We start from the raw sequence: 15,114 nt of genomic DNA, 5'->3' as shown, positions 1-15,114 counted from the left end.
TCAGAGGCTATTCGCAGCTCCGTCACTGCTGCACCAAGCAAAGCAGCCGGTTTGTTTTCCTAGCACAAGCTGACCTTCTGTGCAGCCAATATCTAAAACACATTGTCTGAGGAGAGGGAGCTGACAGCGCTGAATGATGCAATCCTGTGAGCGCACCCGAGCGTTAGCAGCGTCGACTGCACCCCGTGCTGCTGAGCTGGGAGTCCCGGGCACCGGCACCCGCACCTTTGGGCTGGGAATTCTTTGCAGACGGCTGGGTGTGCTCGGCAGAGGGCAAACTCCGCGGGGTACTCCCAACAGCCCTCCCCGATGGCAGAGTGGAGATGCGAGCACAGAGGCACCCGCAGCCCCGGGGCTGCTGTTTGCCAGATGTGCCAAGGCTGATGAGCCGAGCTGGGCAAATTCCTCTAACAACTGGTGACGGTGGAACTTTCCCGGTTTGAGGGATACCAGAGGCGTCAGGATGTGGAGGGAGGACAGGGAGCACCGGCTGAGCTAAAATTCCCAGCCTCGCAGCACTGGTGAACAGCACGTTGTTTGGAAGACATCTAGGACAGCCAACAAGTGCTGAAATTCTACAGACACCTAAATTTTTAACGGAAATGCAGAATGGTAAAGGGCTACATGGGTTCTTTCATACCTTGGACATCTACATAAAATTATTAGCAATTCTTAATATTCTGATTATCCTTCATGAAAATACTTGGATGTTTGTGGGTTTGATATTTCTGGTTTCCTATTTTAAATGTGAATTGTTTGGGGTAAATTACAGTGTTTATGGTTTGAGGAAAGATGTTTTGTTTCATGTTTTGGTAAAAGACAGGAAAAAAATGGACAAGGCTCTTGAATTTGGAGGAGTTTGCAAAGGGGGTTCATGGATGGATGGGAGCTGGAGGCATTTATCAAATAGCTCTGACCACAGTCTCATCAAAGGAGCACCACATGAAGAATTTAAGTTCTGATTTCACTAGGCTCAGGGAATATGTGGAGTAACTTCACTAAACCCATAGATACATGTTTTATTATGCCCATTGTAATGGGCAAAATCTGACCTTTTGAAAAGGGTTCTGGGAAGTGCAGATGTGGATCACATCGACCCCTTTCATCTTGTAAGTTTAATTCCTCAGTGTTCTCCATGGTTTAAACAGACGCGTCAGACAGAGGAAACATTCTCATCTCTGGTTCATGGGGGAGGCAGACAGACGTGATTTGCCTATGGCTATACTTTCTAAAAGAGCCAGGAACTGAAACAGACTGGTCCAGTCTCAATGTCTCAACCACAGGGTCATCATTCCCTGCCTTGAAATGGTTTCTGAAATCATGCACTAAAGTATGGATATGGACTTCAAACTAACTCTGTGCTTATGCAACATTCTCAATACAACCATGTTCCTGCACTGAGCCCTCTGTCCTTACTATGGTCAAGCACTATGGTCTTGTCAGGCCATATTCCCCCTCAGAACCAATGGGACCTGGACCCTTTGCACGGCAGAAGCAGCAGCCAGCCCCAGCTGCCTGTTCCTTAGCTACTGAATTCTCCCATTTTGCACTCAGAGCAGGGGTAGAACATACAAGCTGCTGGATCAGGGAAGATTAAACTCAAGTATGAGGGAAAGTGGTAAGGGTTTACTTTGTCCTTTCCTGTCCATTTGTCCACCATGAATGTGGAAGGTTTCTGATTTGGTGCCGTGGGGTGAGAGCCAGAATTTTCAAAACTTTGGCTCAGCTCCTGCCAGCATTCATGTTCTCTTATCTTGCTTCCGGTGCAAACTATTTCCAGAGATGGTGCTATTGAGAAAGTCGATGACTGTGATGGAAACTAAGGAAAAAGAGTGAGCAGAAAATGAGGAGACTGAATTCAAAAGGTGACAAGAACCAGCCAAGACCGTTCTCTCCTCAGACACTCTCAGCAAGATCAGGGTGTGCACTTGTGCAGAACTGGGGCAGCTGAGCCCCAGCGTGCTGGTAGCTACTGATGCTTTCTCATTTCAACATTTTGCTGTGTTTGAGTAGACTGCAGGTATGTGCCTCCCTATTTCCTCTGGCATCATCAGAAATGCCTGCCTGGCATCAGGCATTATCTGCTTGTGCATTTGCTCTTGGTGGGGAGTTTGGGCAGCATCTATCTCCTGTGTGAGAAGTTAAGCATGTGCATGAAGCCCTGAGCCCCCTTTTAAAGGAAGATTTGCAGTGCTCCACAGAAAGTTTGGGCTACCATACTTCTCACACTCATGCTATGTATGCTATTAGCTGGTTAATTAATAGGTGCATTAAATAGCTTATATATTGTATGAGTACCATAATTCACAGCCTGAACTGTACACAGAGTTCAAGCAGGGATTAGGACAGTACATGCCCTTAAGGTTTAGGTGACTTTCAAGAGAAAAAAACATGTTAGAAATATTTTTTTGCTGAGAACCAAGGTGTACAGAAACAGCCTAAAGGTATTTTAAGGACATCTCTTTTTACATCTATTTCACCTGACAAACTCCAGTTGGACCAAAATTGTTTACTATTTATAAATATACCATCAAGTGAAGACTCCTTGTACAAATGTCTAGTGACTGTCCACACCCTAATGGGATGGGAGCATCATTCTGTGAATATGAACAGAACCTTGCTGGCATCTCTTCATGCCACCACAGTCAAGGCAACAAAAAATCACAAGTCTCGAGGCTCACAAATCAAGACACAAACCTCCTTTATGTCATGAATTTGGCCTACAAGTTGTCACAGAATAATAGGGGGTAGGGTTTTTTCTTTGACTTCAGAGCTAACACTGCAGATTCTTCCTGCTGCTTTTGTTTTCTTTGTAGTCTGACTTGCCCTTTCCCTCCAGGCTTTGTTTTAAAAAACTGCAATTGTCCAGTGGATAGTCAGTCACAGTTTCTCTGTGCCCTTCAATGTTTTCCTCCTAAACTTGAATCTCAAGCCATTGGCTACCTTGAGACCTGACCCAGTTTCACGCAGCATGGCACACAGAACCCTTGTTCCCCGGGACTGACACTGACTTGAACAGAGCTCTGCACACAGCTTGCCTTGCAGCTGTGGCCTCTGGAATACAGAATGAAAGGAAAGGGTTAAGTTTTTTAGCTAGTTCTGAAAAATAGGGTGCCACTGTGAGGCAGAATTAAAATGAGAATGAATCCAGACTGCAGTTCTTTAGGATACACAGTGTTTTCTATAGATCTCATTTTGCATCTTCCCTTCAAAATTCAACTCTGTCTTTAACATATATTACAAGTATTATACTGTTCTACAGAATTCTCATTAAACATAATTAAGTAATGTCATGAAACCTAGTAGATCAGAAACCAAGATTCTCCCTTTAAATATGTTTTCTCTCCTAAACAACTTAGCACTACTGTAATCACAGTGAACAAAGGAAAACTGCCAGACTCTAATCAGCACACAGCAGGAATGGGTCATGGACACGTTTATCTTCCTTCTCACAAGCCTCCCCTGGATAAAGGAAATGCCCTAATACTCAAGGCATCTTGGACACCAGATGGCTGATTATTAGACATTTTATGAAGAGGAAGGAAGTAAAGAGAAACAGCCTGAATTTTCATGGTACTGTAGGGATAGGGGAAAGGAGGGCGGAACAAGGACTTAATCCAAAACTTACTGACTGGGAAGACACCAATTTCAAAGGACTTTGGATCGGAAGGAACAAAAGATCTGTGTTTGCTTTTCCTTCTGCAGATTAATTCTCAACTCATCAAGAGCGAGAATGATTGATAGCTGAATAAAATGTCCTTTCTATTATCATCATTCTAAGGACTTCCTGCTGAGCCATTTTTTTTGCAGGGGACAGGTTTAAGTTTCTAAATATTTTTCATACTGTCGCAAGCTATCTTTAGACTTTCTGCAGGCTTTTCACAGACCTGGTTTCCAAGAGCCTGACTCAGGAGAGCAGCAGCAGGCTGTGAGGCCAGGAGGAGCAGCAGAAGGCACACAGTTGCACGCAGAATTCCATCTCCAATTAAGGAATACCACAGGCAATGCCCCTCAGATGCATTGGGGCAGTCCCTCCACTCATATCATTTGGCACAGCCTCTTTTACAGTGTCTCAATGTTTAGAAACCTATAGGAGTCAGCTCCTTCCATTTTATCCATGGCAGAGTTCTTGCAGCTCTTCTAAAACAGAGCTGTCAGCGCATGCAGGCTCTTCCCAAGGACCACTACGTAACTGAGAGCTACAAGACATGCACCAGAATGCTTCAGAAAAAGATATTTCCTGGAGGTTTCACAAGTGGAAGATGGCAATAGATCCTCCCAGGTCCTACCATGCACAGCAGAGGGACACAGCTACATCGAATGTGCAGATGGATCTTGGGAAGAACGTGGTTATTGGATCTAGTGGTCTTTGTGGGGCTGCTCCTCCCACGGGAAGGGATGTGGATTATCCAGCAGACCCTGTTGCTCCCAGGACAGCCTTCCTGCTAGGTATGTAATGAGACATAATGTACCGCTTGAGAAATGGCTGCGGTCACCCACTCGTGAGGCACTGCGCACACAGATGTGGAGGAAGGGTTGCAGAACTGGAAAGGAGGCCTCCCACAGAACAGGACAGGAGCTTGTGGTAAAATCTCCACACAGGAGTGGCTGCAGCAGGAGAATTTTTTTTTTTTCCTTTATCAGAAGAACTGGCATTGATTCAGAGCTTCCAACAGACATCGGCACGGGGTTGGGAGGGGTTTGTGCTCATTTTGCTAATCAACATAACTCCGTCAGTAAAAAGGACAAGCCTCACGCGGGGCGTGCACCGCAGAGTCTGGACCCGGGGCCTTCCCAAAGGGCTGTCACTTCAAAAGGATCCCAGCGCACGGGAATAATGGGAGTGGATGATTAACCCGCCCAGCTCCTCGCCTTTATTTAAACACCAAGAAAGGGCTCTGGGGAATGAAGCTAATAGCCATGTGGAGTCCCAGCTCCCGAAACATAATGATGGACCTGGAGCCTTTTCTCACCCAGATGAAAGGGGGGCTGTTGTGCTGCAGTTCACAGCGTGCTAATGACAAACACAACTAAAACCTTCAGCCTGTTTCAGACTCAGGCCTGTAATCTCCTTATGCAATACACTTGACAAAGCTCTCTTGTGGAATATGAGCCTGCTTTTTCCACCACAGTATATACCCCCTCCCTCACCAGACTGCGTGCTACTGGACTTGATTAATTTAATTATTTATTAATTGTTTTTACTCTGAGAGCATTTAACAAAATAAACAGGTTATTTTGCTGCAAATAAAACAAACATTAGGAAACTGCTTGCAGGGATATGCCTGTCTGAGGGGAAGAGCAGCAGCTCACCTGCTGCAGCGCTCTGAGAGGTAAAGCTGCCTAATTATTTTTTATTATCCTCGTGTTGTTTTGTTAACCAAATATTTGTCTTTTTCCCTCAGACACATATCTAATGCCAATATACAAATTGCACAAGGGGATTATGCCAGCATGAGTCAATCCAGGGTGTGTTTATCCTTGGAGAGACATAAGCCTCTGTTTCTAAAGGCGGGTGTTTCTTATCCTTGTTAGACCTATGAATACCTTTCGCCAACAAAATTTGTCACTTTTCACTGTTGGCACGTCTGCTGCTAGAACAAACCTCACGGGCTGGCAGGGCTCCAAGTGGGGTGGGGGCTAAAGCCTCTGGGCCTGTCATTATTGAGTATTTATATTACAGCAGAGCTCAGAGGCTTCTCTCCGAGATTCAGGCGTTGCCGTGCAAGCAGAGAGTAAAAGACTCTTCCTGCCCCAAACAGTTTATAGTCTAAACAGAAGTGACTGGTGATAAATAGCAGACAAAAAGGCAGCACTATTGCAACACAGCTAATGCTAAAGAAAGACTGCAAAACCCATGAGATTACTCTAAAAATAAATGTGGAGGGGTTTATTTGTTTTATAGACAACTAAAATTCTTATATTCTTAAAGCTAGAAAGTTTCTGGCTGCTGTAACAGCTGCAATACTTGTTTACTCATGTGACTCCAGAAGGTAAAATGAACACATCACTAAAGTCCTCCTCCTCTCAGTCCTATCTCAAAGTTTCTTTCTGTTGAAGGGGAAGTGAGCAGGGGGTTGGTGGTGCTTAGCTGCCAGCTGGGGTTAAACCACAACAGCTGTCCACAGAAAACACTGAGTGAAGCTACACAGGAGTTTCATGTGCCTTCCACTGGTGGGGCAGAAATCCCCTTAAGATTGCCCAAACACAAGTGTTTTCCCCCACCCAAGAAAATGATTTTTAATATAAAGAGTAGTGTTTATTTTTCACATATTTTCCTCCATTATTGTCAGCACACAGCTCAATTTCCAGGATCCATCCCTGACTCACTGGGATCCACCACTGCCAAACCTGGGGATTTGCCGATCCATCCCTTGCATTGCACTGTGCCATTTGACACAGACAGCTGAACAGGAAAAAAATCCATGGAAGAAGTGGACCTACACTACAATTTTTCCTTAAATGAGCAGGTCATAGCTTATACTTGTGTGAACTGGTTTGGCTCAGTTGCAGGCAATGGAGATATAACTGGGGAATGGTGAGGATTTGATCTGGGAACACCATCTCACCATCCTCACTCTCTCTGTATATCCTAAGAAGACTATCCAGCAGCATGTCTAAAAATAGGACTTAAGTTTCTCAGCTTCCCAGCAGAGGAGCATGCCAGAGCTACTGTGTATTCCTGTGCTGTGCCGGGGAGAGGAATACTCCTATGGCTGTGTAGGAGGAAGCCTTTGAGGGGAAAATCACCGATAATAAAGGCCTCTTTTATCTGAAATACCTAACATTTCAGCTCTTCAAATCCCAACACTGCATTTTCTTAAAGCAGGTCTCTATTATGTGTTAAACACATCAAATAGAGTAATTCAGTCTCATCATCTAAATTCAGTGTTGTGATAGCTGAATGAAATTGGGGCAAGCTAGCTAAAAAGGTAATAGAGGCTTTTCATACAGGCAGCATGTGAAATGCATTGGTGCTTTTCTTTATCCAGGAACAAAAAAAAAAGGTCTTTTTCCCTAGTGAGCTTGTGTTAATGAGTCCAAGACCATTGCTACAGTCCAGGACTTCCAGGGGTGCTTAGAAAGGTTTGGGATTTATTGAGGTAGCTAGAACCTGATCTGTGTGGGCAAGAGAGATGGAGGGCAGTGGGGAAGAGAAATCCCCTCAATCCTTAGGCCAGTGGCTTAACCAAGGACTTAGCAGTTTTCTCTGATCCAGTTCAGATATTCTACATTTTATTGTTGTTTTCAAGATAATTGTTTTTCGACACAGTAGCAAAAAAGGCCACTGTACAATTCCCATTGGAATGAAGTTGACAATGTGGGTACGGTTCACTCAATTCAAGAAAAAAGGCAGTTGTTTTACTTTAGAGAATGAAGTTCTTATGTCCACCCTACATAAACTGTACATTAAAAGAAAAACCCTGACAGGTGCATCAATAAACGTGTAAAACATGAAATACGTCACTTCCTGAAATCTCTGGGAAAAGAGTACATCCAGTGTGCTCACATGGTCCTCCTAGCAGAGCCCAGCCATGCTATTTCTCTTTTCAAACCCTCTGATAAGCAGGGCTTTTACCCCATCTCCTTGTAGACAGAGAGCTGTGGTTTCAGACAACTTAAACTACCGGGACTGCACACAAAGTCTGTGCTGGAAGAGCAGCCTGAGCTCCTGGGAAGGTGCCAGCCCTGCAACCTGCGAGGCAGCAGCGATGCTGAGCAGGGATGGAAGCACCGGCAGTGTTTAGTCAGCACATTTTTCCCGCAGGCCCAAGGGCAGCCCTGTGTGCTGGGACTGGAATGCTGCCCACGGATGGCAGCCGGGTAATGAGGCCGGCACTCCCAGCACACAAACACTGCAGGGAATGCCAAGTATCCTGTGATGCACGGTCCACAAGTTTCCTAGGTTGCTTTCTTATGCAATGCGCTCGGCCTCTTGTCTGTAAGCGAAGGGGTATTCTCAGGTGGGTACACAGAGAACGTCTACAAGAACAATATCCTGCTAATAACATTCCCGAGTTCCAGAGTCACCTGTATTTGAGGATTTCAATCTCTCAGAGTCATAGAAACAAAAATTTCCAGTGCTAAACTTCCAGTGCCCGTGAGAGTAGACAGGGTAGATAAAGACATTTTCACAAGGTCAGAAATATGGAGGTAATAAGCAAAGTTACTTTCCCAAAACCACAGGACTCATCAGATGGCAAACTAATTAAACCCTAATCCAGCAAAGCCCTTATTGCGTATGAAATTTACAGCATGTGAATAATGACAATGAAATCAAATACTTAACCTGACCCACATTCTTAAGAAAATTACTAAACAGCATATGCCACACTACTTGATGCAAATCCACACAAACTAATGTGGATACCAGTATTTATCTAACCATGAGAAAAACAGCTCAGTGTCAGCTGCTTTGCCCTGCTCCACTGCTTCATGTCCTAAATTCATAGTTTCTTTTTTTTTTTTTTTTTTTTTTTTTTTTTTAGGAATCTCCCTTCTGTATTGCTACACGTGGCTCAGATGTCATTTAAGCTTTTAAAACCTGGTATCAATTTAGTGCAAATTAAGGATGCTGCTGCCTTCTGTCAGTAAGGTACAACCTAACTGCCTTTCTGGATCCCTCATTTCAGATGCACAGTCCCAGTTCTAATAACTGGGAGATGAGTGGTTCCTGCACTGACAGCTGAGCTCTGTGCAAGTCTATCACACAGGCTGGCTATGAAACCAAATGTCATGCAGTTACCTGGACTACTTTTCTCACATCTCCACCGTGAAAGCTGAAACCACAGCAATTCCACAAGGTAAATCATAAAGTTCCGTCCTACTCATGGTATGAACCCACACACCTATCGTACTCAAAGCTTATATTCACTAAATATGTTTATCCTAATGCCTGCTCACACCCCCCCTGGGCTGGGCAGGCCACCCCTGCCCCGGCCCCGCTTCCTCCAGGGGCGCAAAGGGGAGCGGAGCCGACCACGGGCTCCTCGGGGCGAGCTGCAAGTCCTGACATACCTGAGGGGAGGCTGAGGGGTGAGGCGGGTGCGGAGAGAGGAGGCAGCGAAACGGGAACTGAGGGACCGCGGCGGGCACTGAGGGGTGAGGGAGCCGCTGAGGGGTGAGGCGGGCACTGAGGGGTGAGGGAGCCGCTGAGGGGTGAGGCGGGAAATGAGGGGTGAGGGAGCCGCTGAGGGGTGAGGCGGGAAATGAGGGGTGAGGGAGCCGCTGAGGGGTGAAGCGGGAAATGAGGGGTGAGGGAGCCGCTGAGGGGTGAGGCGGGCACTGAGGGGTGAGGGAGCCGCTGAGGGGTGAGGCGGGAAATGAGGGGTGAGGGAGCCGCTGAGGGGTGAGGGACACACTGAAGGATGAGGAACGCGCTGAGGGGTGAGGAACGCGCTGAGGGGTGAGGCGGGAAATGAGGGGTGAGGGACACACTGAAGGATGAGGAAAGCGCTGAGGGGTGAGGAACGCGCTGAGGGGTGATGGACAAGCTGAAGGGTGATGGACACGCTGAGGAGTGATGGACACGCTGAGGGGAGCGCTCCGGGGCGGCGGCGGGCGCTGAGGGCGGCGGCGGGGGCGGAGCGGGCGCGCTTGCGGAGCCCGGCGGCCGCGCATGTACCGCGCGGTGATTGCCCGGCGAGCGCGGCGGGGCGGGCCGGGCTGCACCGCCTCCCGCCCGCTTCCCTCCCTCTTTTCCTCCCTCCCTCCCTCCACCGCTCCCCCGCCGCCGCCTCGCCTCCCGGCCTCCCTGATGCCGAGGGATGGATAGAGCGGCTGCCCTGCGAGCCGCCGGCATGCTGGAGAGGAAGGAGCGGAGCGGCGGCGAGGCGGCGGGGCCGCGGGGCTTGCCGGCCGTGCGGAGCACGCTGCAGCAGTGCGGGCTGCTGCAGGACCTCATCGACATCTCGCTCTCCAACCTGCGCGGGCTCCGCACCAAGTGCGCCGCGTCCAACGACCTCACGCAGCAGGAGATCCGCACGCTGGAGGTAGGCACGGGCTGGCAGCCGCGGGCGCCGCAGCGGGGCCGCGGTGTCGCTTCTGCCCCGCACGGCCGGGGCCGCGGCCGGGGCCTGCCGCTGCCCGCCGCCCTGTCCCCTCGGCACCGGGGCCGCACCGCGCCCGCTCCTTCTCCCGCGGGCCGAGCGCTGTTGGCGGGGCAGCGGCTCCCCGGCCTCGCCGCGGAGCTGTCAGCGGGCTCGGCGCTCCCGGCGCGGGGCCCCCCGCCCGGGGAAGCCGTGGAGCGGAGCGCGGTGCCGGCGGAGCGCGGACAGGTGCGGGGCAGCCCCGCAGGTGCCCCGGGCTGTCGGGCGGGTGCGCGGGAGCTCCGTGACGCCGTGCTCGGCCGCCCCGCCGCGCCCCGGGGCCTGTGCCGGGCGCCTGTGTCCCTGTGAAGCGGGATGCGATGGGAGGCGCGGAGCAAAGGTGACTCGAGGCTCCCCGGCAGGAGGTGTGTCCCCACACCGCTGTCCTGGCGAGCTAGGAAAACTCCCCTTTGCCTCAGGTCCTTGGCGTTTGCTCCTGATGGTTCCTGCCCTCTGCTCCAGGCCTGTCTCTCTATCACTGGCTCAGTTTCAGTGATCTAATCTGCTTCTCCTTTTCCCTCTGTTCCTGTGGCTCAAACAGCATCATGGACCGGGCTGGCGAGATGCTCTGTTGTTTAGAAAGATTAAATTCTTCAAACACAAAACATGCACTGCTGTGATGCTCTCAAAGAAGAGCTGGATTTGTACAAAAGTCTGTATAAGTATTTAGAAAGGGAAAGTAGATGTATTTTTCCATAGTTCATTTGACCTTTAGATACTTAAATAACATTTCCTTTTACCTTCTGTGCAGGTAGTTTTGCTCTAAGCGAGCAATCCCCTCCTGTTTCCTTCTTTGATTCAAGTTTGATGTAAATGCTAATGCTCCGCTTCTCCACCTGGTGCTGGAGACTGTGGAGCTGGATAGAGCATTGGGCTTTTTTAGGAAGAAAGAATCATCACAGCACTGTAACTGTAATAAACCTACATTCTGAAAAATCCATCACATGAGAAATGAAGGTTGGGAAGAAAACTGTGAAACAATAGGTGGTAGGTAGCTTTTGGCACAGCCTCATGGAAATCTATCATTCTTCCTTTATTCTTTGTATGACTTTTTTTGTGGTTCTGTTCAGTCGGTTGGTTTGTTTTGTGGGGTGTTTTGTTTTGGTTGGTTCTTCCCCCCCCAAATTTATAGCACTGTTCTTCCTCCTGTCACCTCCAAATAGCATTCAAAAGGCTATTCTCTATGGAACAATATTTGTATAGCCTTGGCAGCCCTACTGAGGGCCTTTTTGATGCCCGAACAATGTCAATCAGCATCATTTCGGAAAATGATCATCACTTATTTGCTAGTGGACCTGTTCTAAAAGAAAACCTTTATTCACAAAATAAAGGCCTTTTATGATCTTGAGGCTCTTCTTAAAGCAACAAAAGCTGTTTCTAGTGATAGTTGTTGAGTGTGTGCACACAATCCTCTTCAGCATTTATCTCTTTAAACAAATCAGTGCCACATTCACTGATGATCATAAAATTTATGTTCAGAAGAAAATCTCTCTGATATACAGTCCAGTATGTGATTTCTCTGGGAGTTCAACCAAGTGCTGGATCTCTGCCCATACGTGGAGCTGTGGCATGGGTACAGACTCCGTGTTTTTGCACTGTTGGGTTGCCTGTACCAAAATACACGTCAGGCATAGCCCAGGTCCTGTGCTTCCCTTTGCCAGGCTGTGGTCACAGAGCCAGGTTGCAGGAGCTCGGGGTCTGTGTTCGTCTCCCTAAGCTGTCAGTGCTTGTGGTGCCCCTGAGGGAGGTCGGTACCAGAGCTGTCTCAAGTACCAGGTGGAGTTCCCGTGCCCTGATTCCTGTGTCAGCAGTGCCACTGTGGCCGTGTGCCTCTGCCTGCGGGGTCATGCCAGCTCAGACACCAGCTCTGGTCCTGCAGGGAGCTGTGTACTGATGGGTGGACTGTGCAGGCAGCTCCTGAAGAGTCCAGAGTGCACCTGGGAGCTCAGAGATCTCCAGGGCCTGGTGTGCTTCCCTAGTGGCTTTCATGGGTCACCAGATGTCTTTGTGGGTCATGATTAGTGGCTACTGGTGGTGCCCTGCTGTGAGCCATGTCTGTGCTATACATCTGTCCTGAACTGGGAGCTCAGCTAGGCTGAGGCTGAACTCTCACAGGGTTTTTCTTCTGTGCAAAGACTTCAGAGGAAAAAGAATTGTGAAAACTTAGTTCCATTAATATAACTGGTAAACTGTGTAGTGATGTGTCGTCGTCAGGTCAAGAACACCAGCCTAATCAAGGGCACTTGGGCTCATGCTTAGAGCTCCTTCCCCATTTACTGCAATGCTTTAAGTCCTTCCTCATTCCTCTTGCTTGTAAGGTGTTCTCAAAATAAAGCACATGGTAGATAAGGATTTCAAACTGGACCTTGGCAGGTACAGATAAGCACTCTCGGTAGCTCAGAAGAGTTCAGGGGAAACTGAGATACAGGAAGGAGAGGAAAGAAAGGGCTGTGGGAATTGCTTGCAAAGGATGTGTTGAGTGTAATGTGTTATATGAACTGCCCCTGTTTCACGGTAGAAAGGCCATTTCTTAGAAGGGCAGGGAGTTTCCCTGAGTGGAAAATAGGTTCTGTTAGTTTGGTTATTAGCAGACTGGGTTCTTAGATGCCACAAGGTCTGGTTTGGGTTTTAAGTTTTACATGTTCTGCCCAGTGAGTGCTTGAGTGTTTTTCTTTTTACCCCATGCTGGTCTGTGCTTTCAGTTCTCTCCTAGCAGTTTTACTCACTTCTCAAGTTGACTACAAAACTGAAATGGAAAATAATGGTAATTTTAACCCATATGTAAGAGAGCAAAAAATGTCTGTCATGTAGCGAGCATCCCATATTGTTCCAAGCATCCTTGGAAAGAAATAGCTCTGTCTTTCCTCTGTCTTACACTAATCCCTTGTATGACTCAAATTGGTTTTGCAAAGTTAGAAGCATATTATTTTTAGCTGTATTTCTTTGTGAAGGCAGTATCTTTCTGGATTCATTTCCCTGGCTAGGAGACTGCTGGTGGGACTAGACATCTGTGGTGAAGCACATGCAGCTTCCAACCACAGCTCAAGCCAGTCTGTTGGAGGTGAGCAGGAGAACACAGTGGCAGGTGCTGGCAGCAGGAAAGGTTCCTGTGGTTTCTCAGCTGGAAACAGCTGGTTTGGTGAGCTGTGGGAATCCCCAGACTAAGCGGGACACCTTCCCTCAGTGCCCCCCAGTTTTGACTGCAGCAAAGATGAGGCAGGAAGGCTGAACTGCAGGACCTGGAGTGGATTTAGACTGTAGATGTATTTTCTTTCTAGCTGGGTTCTTGCCTCAGAAGAGCTAACTGCAGTGGCTCTGGCATGGCAGCTGCCTCCAAACTGCTTATGGTGGGAGTGTCGGGGTGAGGCAGTAGCACGCATTCTGAGTTCTGCCTGCTCTTTGGGAAAACTGTCCTCCTGGCTCTCTGGCCAGGCTAGATCCGTGACAGAGACACTCCTGGCCCTGTGTGCAAAGATCAGTTTGGCTTCCTCTGTTCAGCACCTTCAGCAAACAGAGCACCCGATCAGAAAGCCTGACTCCAGCTGGGCTGTGTCACAAATAAGTCTACTCTCCACAAATCAGTCGTTCACAGTAGCTGAATAGTACCTGTGGATTAAATCTGTTTGAACTTGCTTTGGCATTATCTCAATTCATTTGGCAATTTGTCTAGGAAAGGCTTATCTTACCAAGCAATCTCTAAGCAGAAACAAACGCTTTGAAAATGGGGGGAGGCATGAGAGAAGAGGAAGAAAGATTGTAATAGTCCACACTTGCAGATTGGAAGTTGGGCATGTGGTATGCATAAGGGAAGGACGACTGTGTTTGTAAATTTGAAGCAGTGGGAGTAGTGAATTTTTCAGGCAAAACTGCAACCTGTAGCCACACGTTTATGAGCTTTGTTCAGCTGAAAAGACTTCCTTTCCCAGCAGGTCTTATGTAAGAGAAGAAGAAAGTCTCTTACTTCATCTTACTTTTTACATATATGCAACATGTTTGTTTTTCTTAAACTGTCTTGTGTTTTTGTAGGACTCTTTCTCCTTTCTTAAATTTGTGCACTTCTTGTACAAGGTAGTCTTCAACAGAGATTCTGTTTGACTTGGAATCTACTCTGCAGACATCATCTTTCCTTTGTGACAGTTATGATCAGAATTTCCACATCATAATGGAATTTACCAGATCTCCAACCACTGATTTTATATAAATGTTAGCACAAAAACTCAGCAGCAGTGTTTTCACTTACCTGGAGCTCCCAGGACAAGCTCTGGTGAACAGGTTTTCATCAATATGAAGACAGGACAAGGGGCTCTTCACTTTTCTGTCAAGCTCTGTGTGCTTCTTGCCTTGTGTTGGATTCCATGGTGCACTGATTGGGAAGCAAGAAAGGAAGTGTCAGAGTAAAGCTGTGTGCTGCCTTTGCCTTTCTAAGGCTGCCTGTGTGGTCACTGGGTTCTGGTAACACAGCATTATTCCTGCTCATCCTCCTGCAGCTCTGCAGCTGCAGTGCAGGAGCCCAGCAGAGCCTGCCTGGGAGCTCTGTCTGTCCGTGGCTGGCACAGCGACAGGATCCCACAGCCTGTGATCCCACACGAGCCTCAGTCTCTGCACACGACTTGTAACCTTTTTTGCGTGCACTGAACTGATCTAATCAGGGAAGTAGCCAAGCTGAGCCCCAGCTGTGTCCAGGTGAACTCCCGGTTGTGACCAAGCTTGCCCAGATCCCACCTGTGCAGACCTTGGGCTGCTACTCCAGTTCCAATGCTGTGAACTGCATTTTACCCAAGGAGAGCCCTGCCAATGTTCCAGCTGCATGCTAGGGACAGATGTACAGCAATGAGTCAGCACAGGGTACACAAATTTATCACCTGCTTAGGTCATAAATAGGAACACTTAACAAAGAAGTCATGTGACATACCAAATTATTCAGAGAATAGTGTCTGTTACAATTATATTTTCAGCTAAGGCAGTATAATGTATCAGATGCTTGAGAGATAAACCCTCACCTTTCATTGAAGATTAATATTTCTTA

At 47.9% G+C, this 15,114-nt stretch overlaps 1 protein-coding gene across 1 annotated transcript in view; it reads left to right on the top strand.

The window, feature by feature from the left end:
• Nucleotides 1-9,727: 9,727 nt before the first annotated feature.
• The window catches only part of KSR1 (kinase suppressor of ras 1), a 50,305-nt gene continuing 44,918 nt past the window's right edge, over nt 9,728-15,114 (top strand). The window contains 1 exon segment of the mRNA XM_040082310.2: nt 9,728-9,992. Coding sequence (XP_039938244.1) covers nt 9,768-9,992 — 225 coding nt within the window. The 5' untranslated portion in view covers nt 9,728-9,767.

The sequence above is a fragment of the Hirundo rustica genome, chromosome 19 (assembly GCF_015227805.2).
Source record: "Hirundo rustica isolate bHirRus1 chromosome 19, bHirRus1.pri.v3, whole genome shotgun sequence".
Classification (NCBI taxonomy): Eukaryota; Metazoa; Chordata; class Aves; order Passeriformes; family Hirundinidae; genus Hirundo; species Hirundo rustica.
The sequence above is the reverse complement of the archived record's forward strand: the minus strand, read 5'-3'. Positions and strand labels throughout refer to the sequence as shown.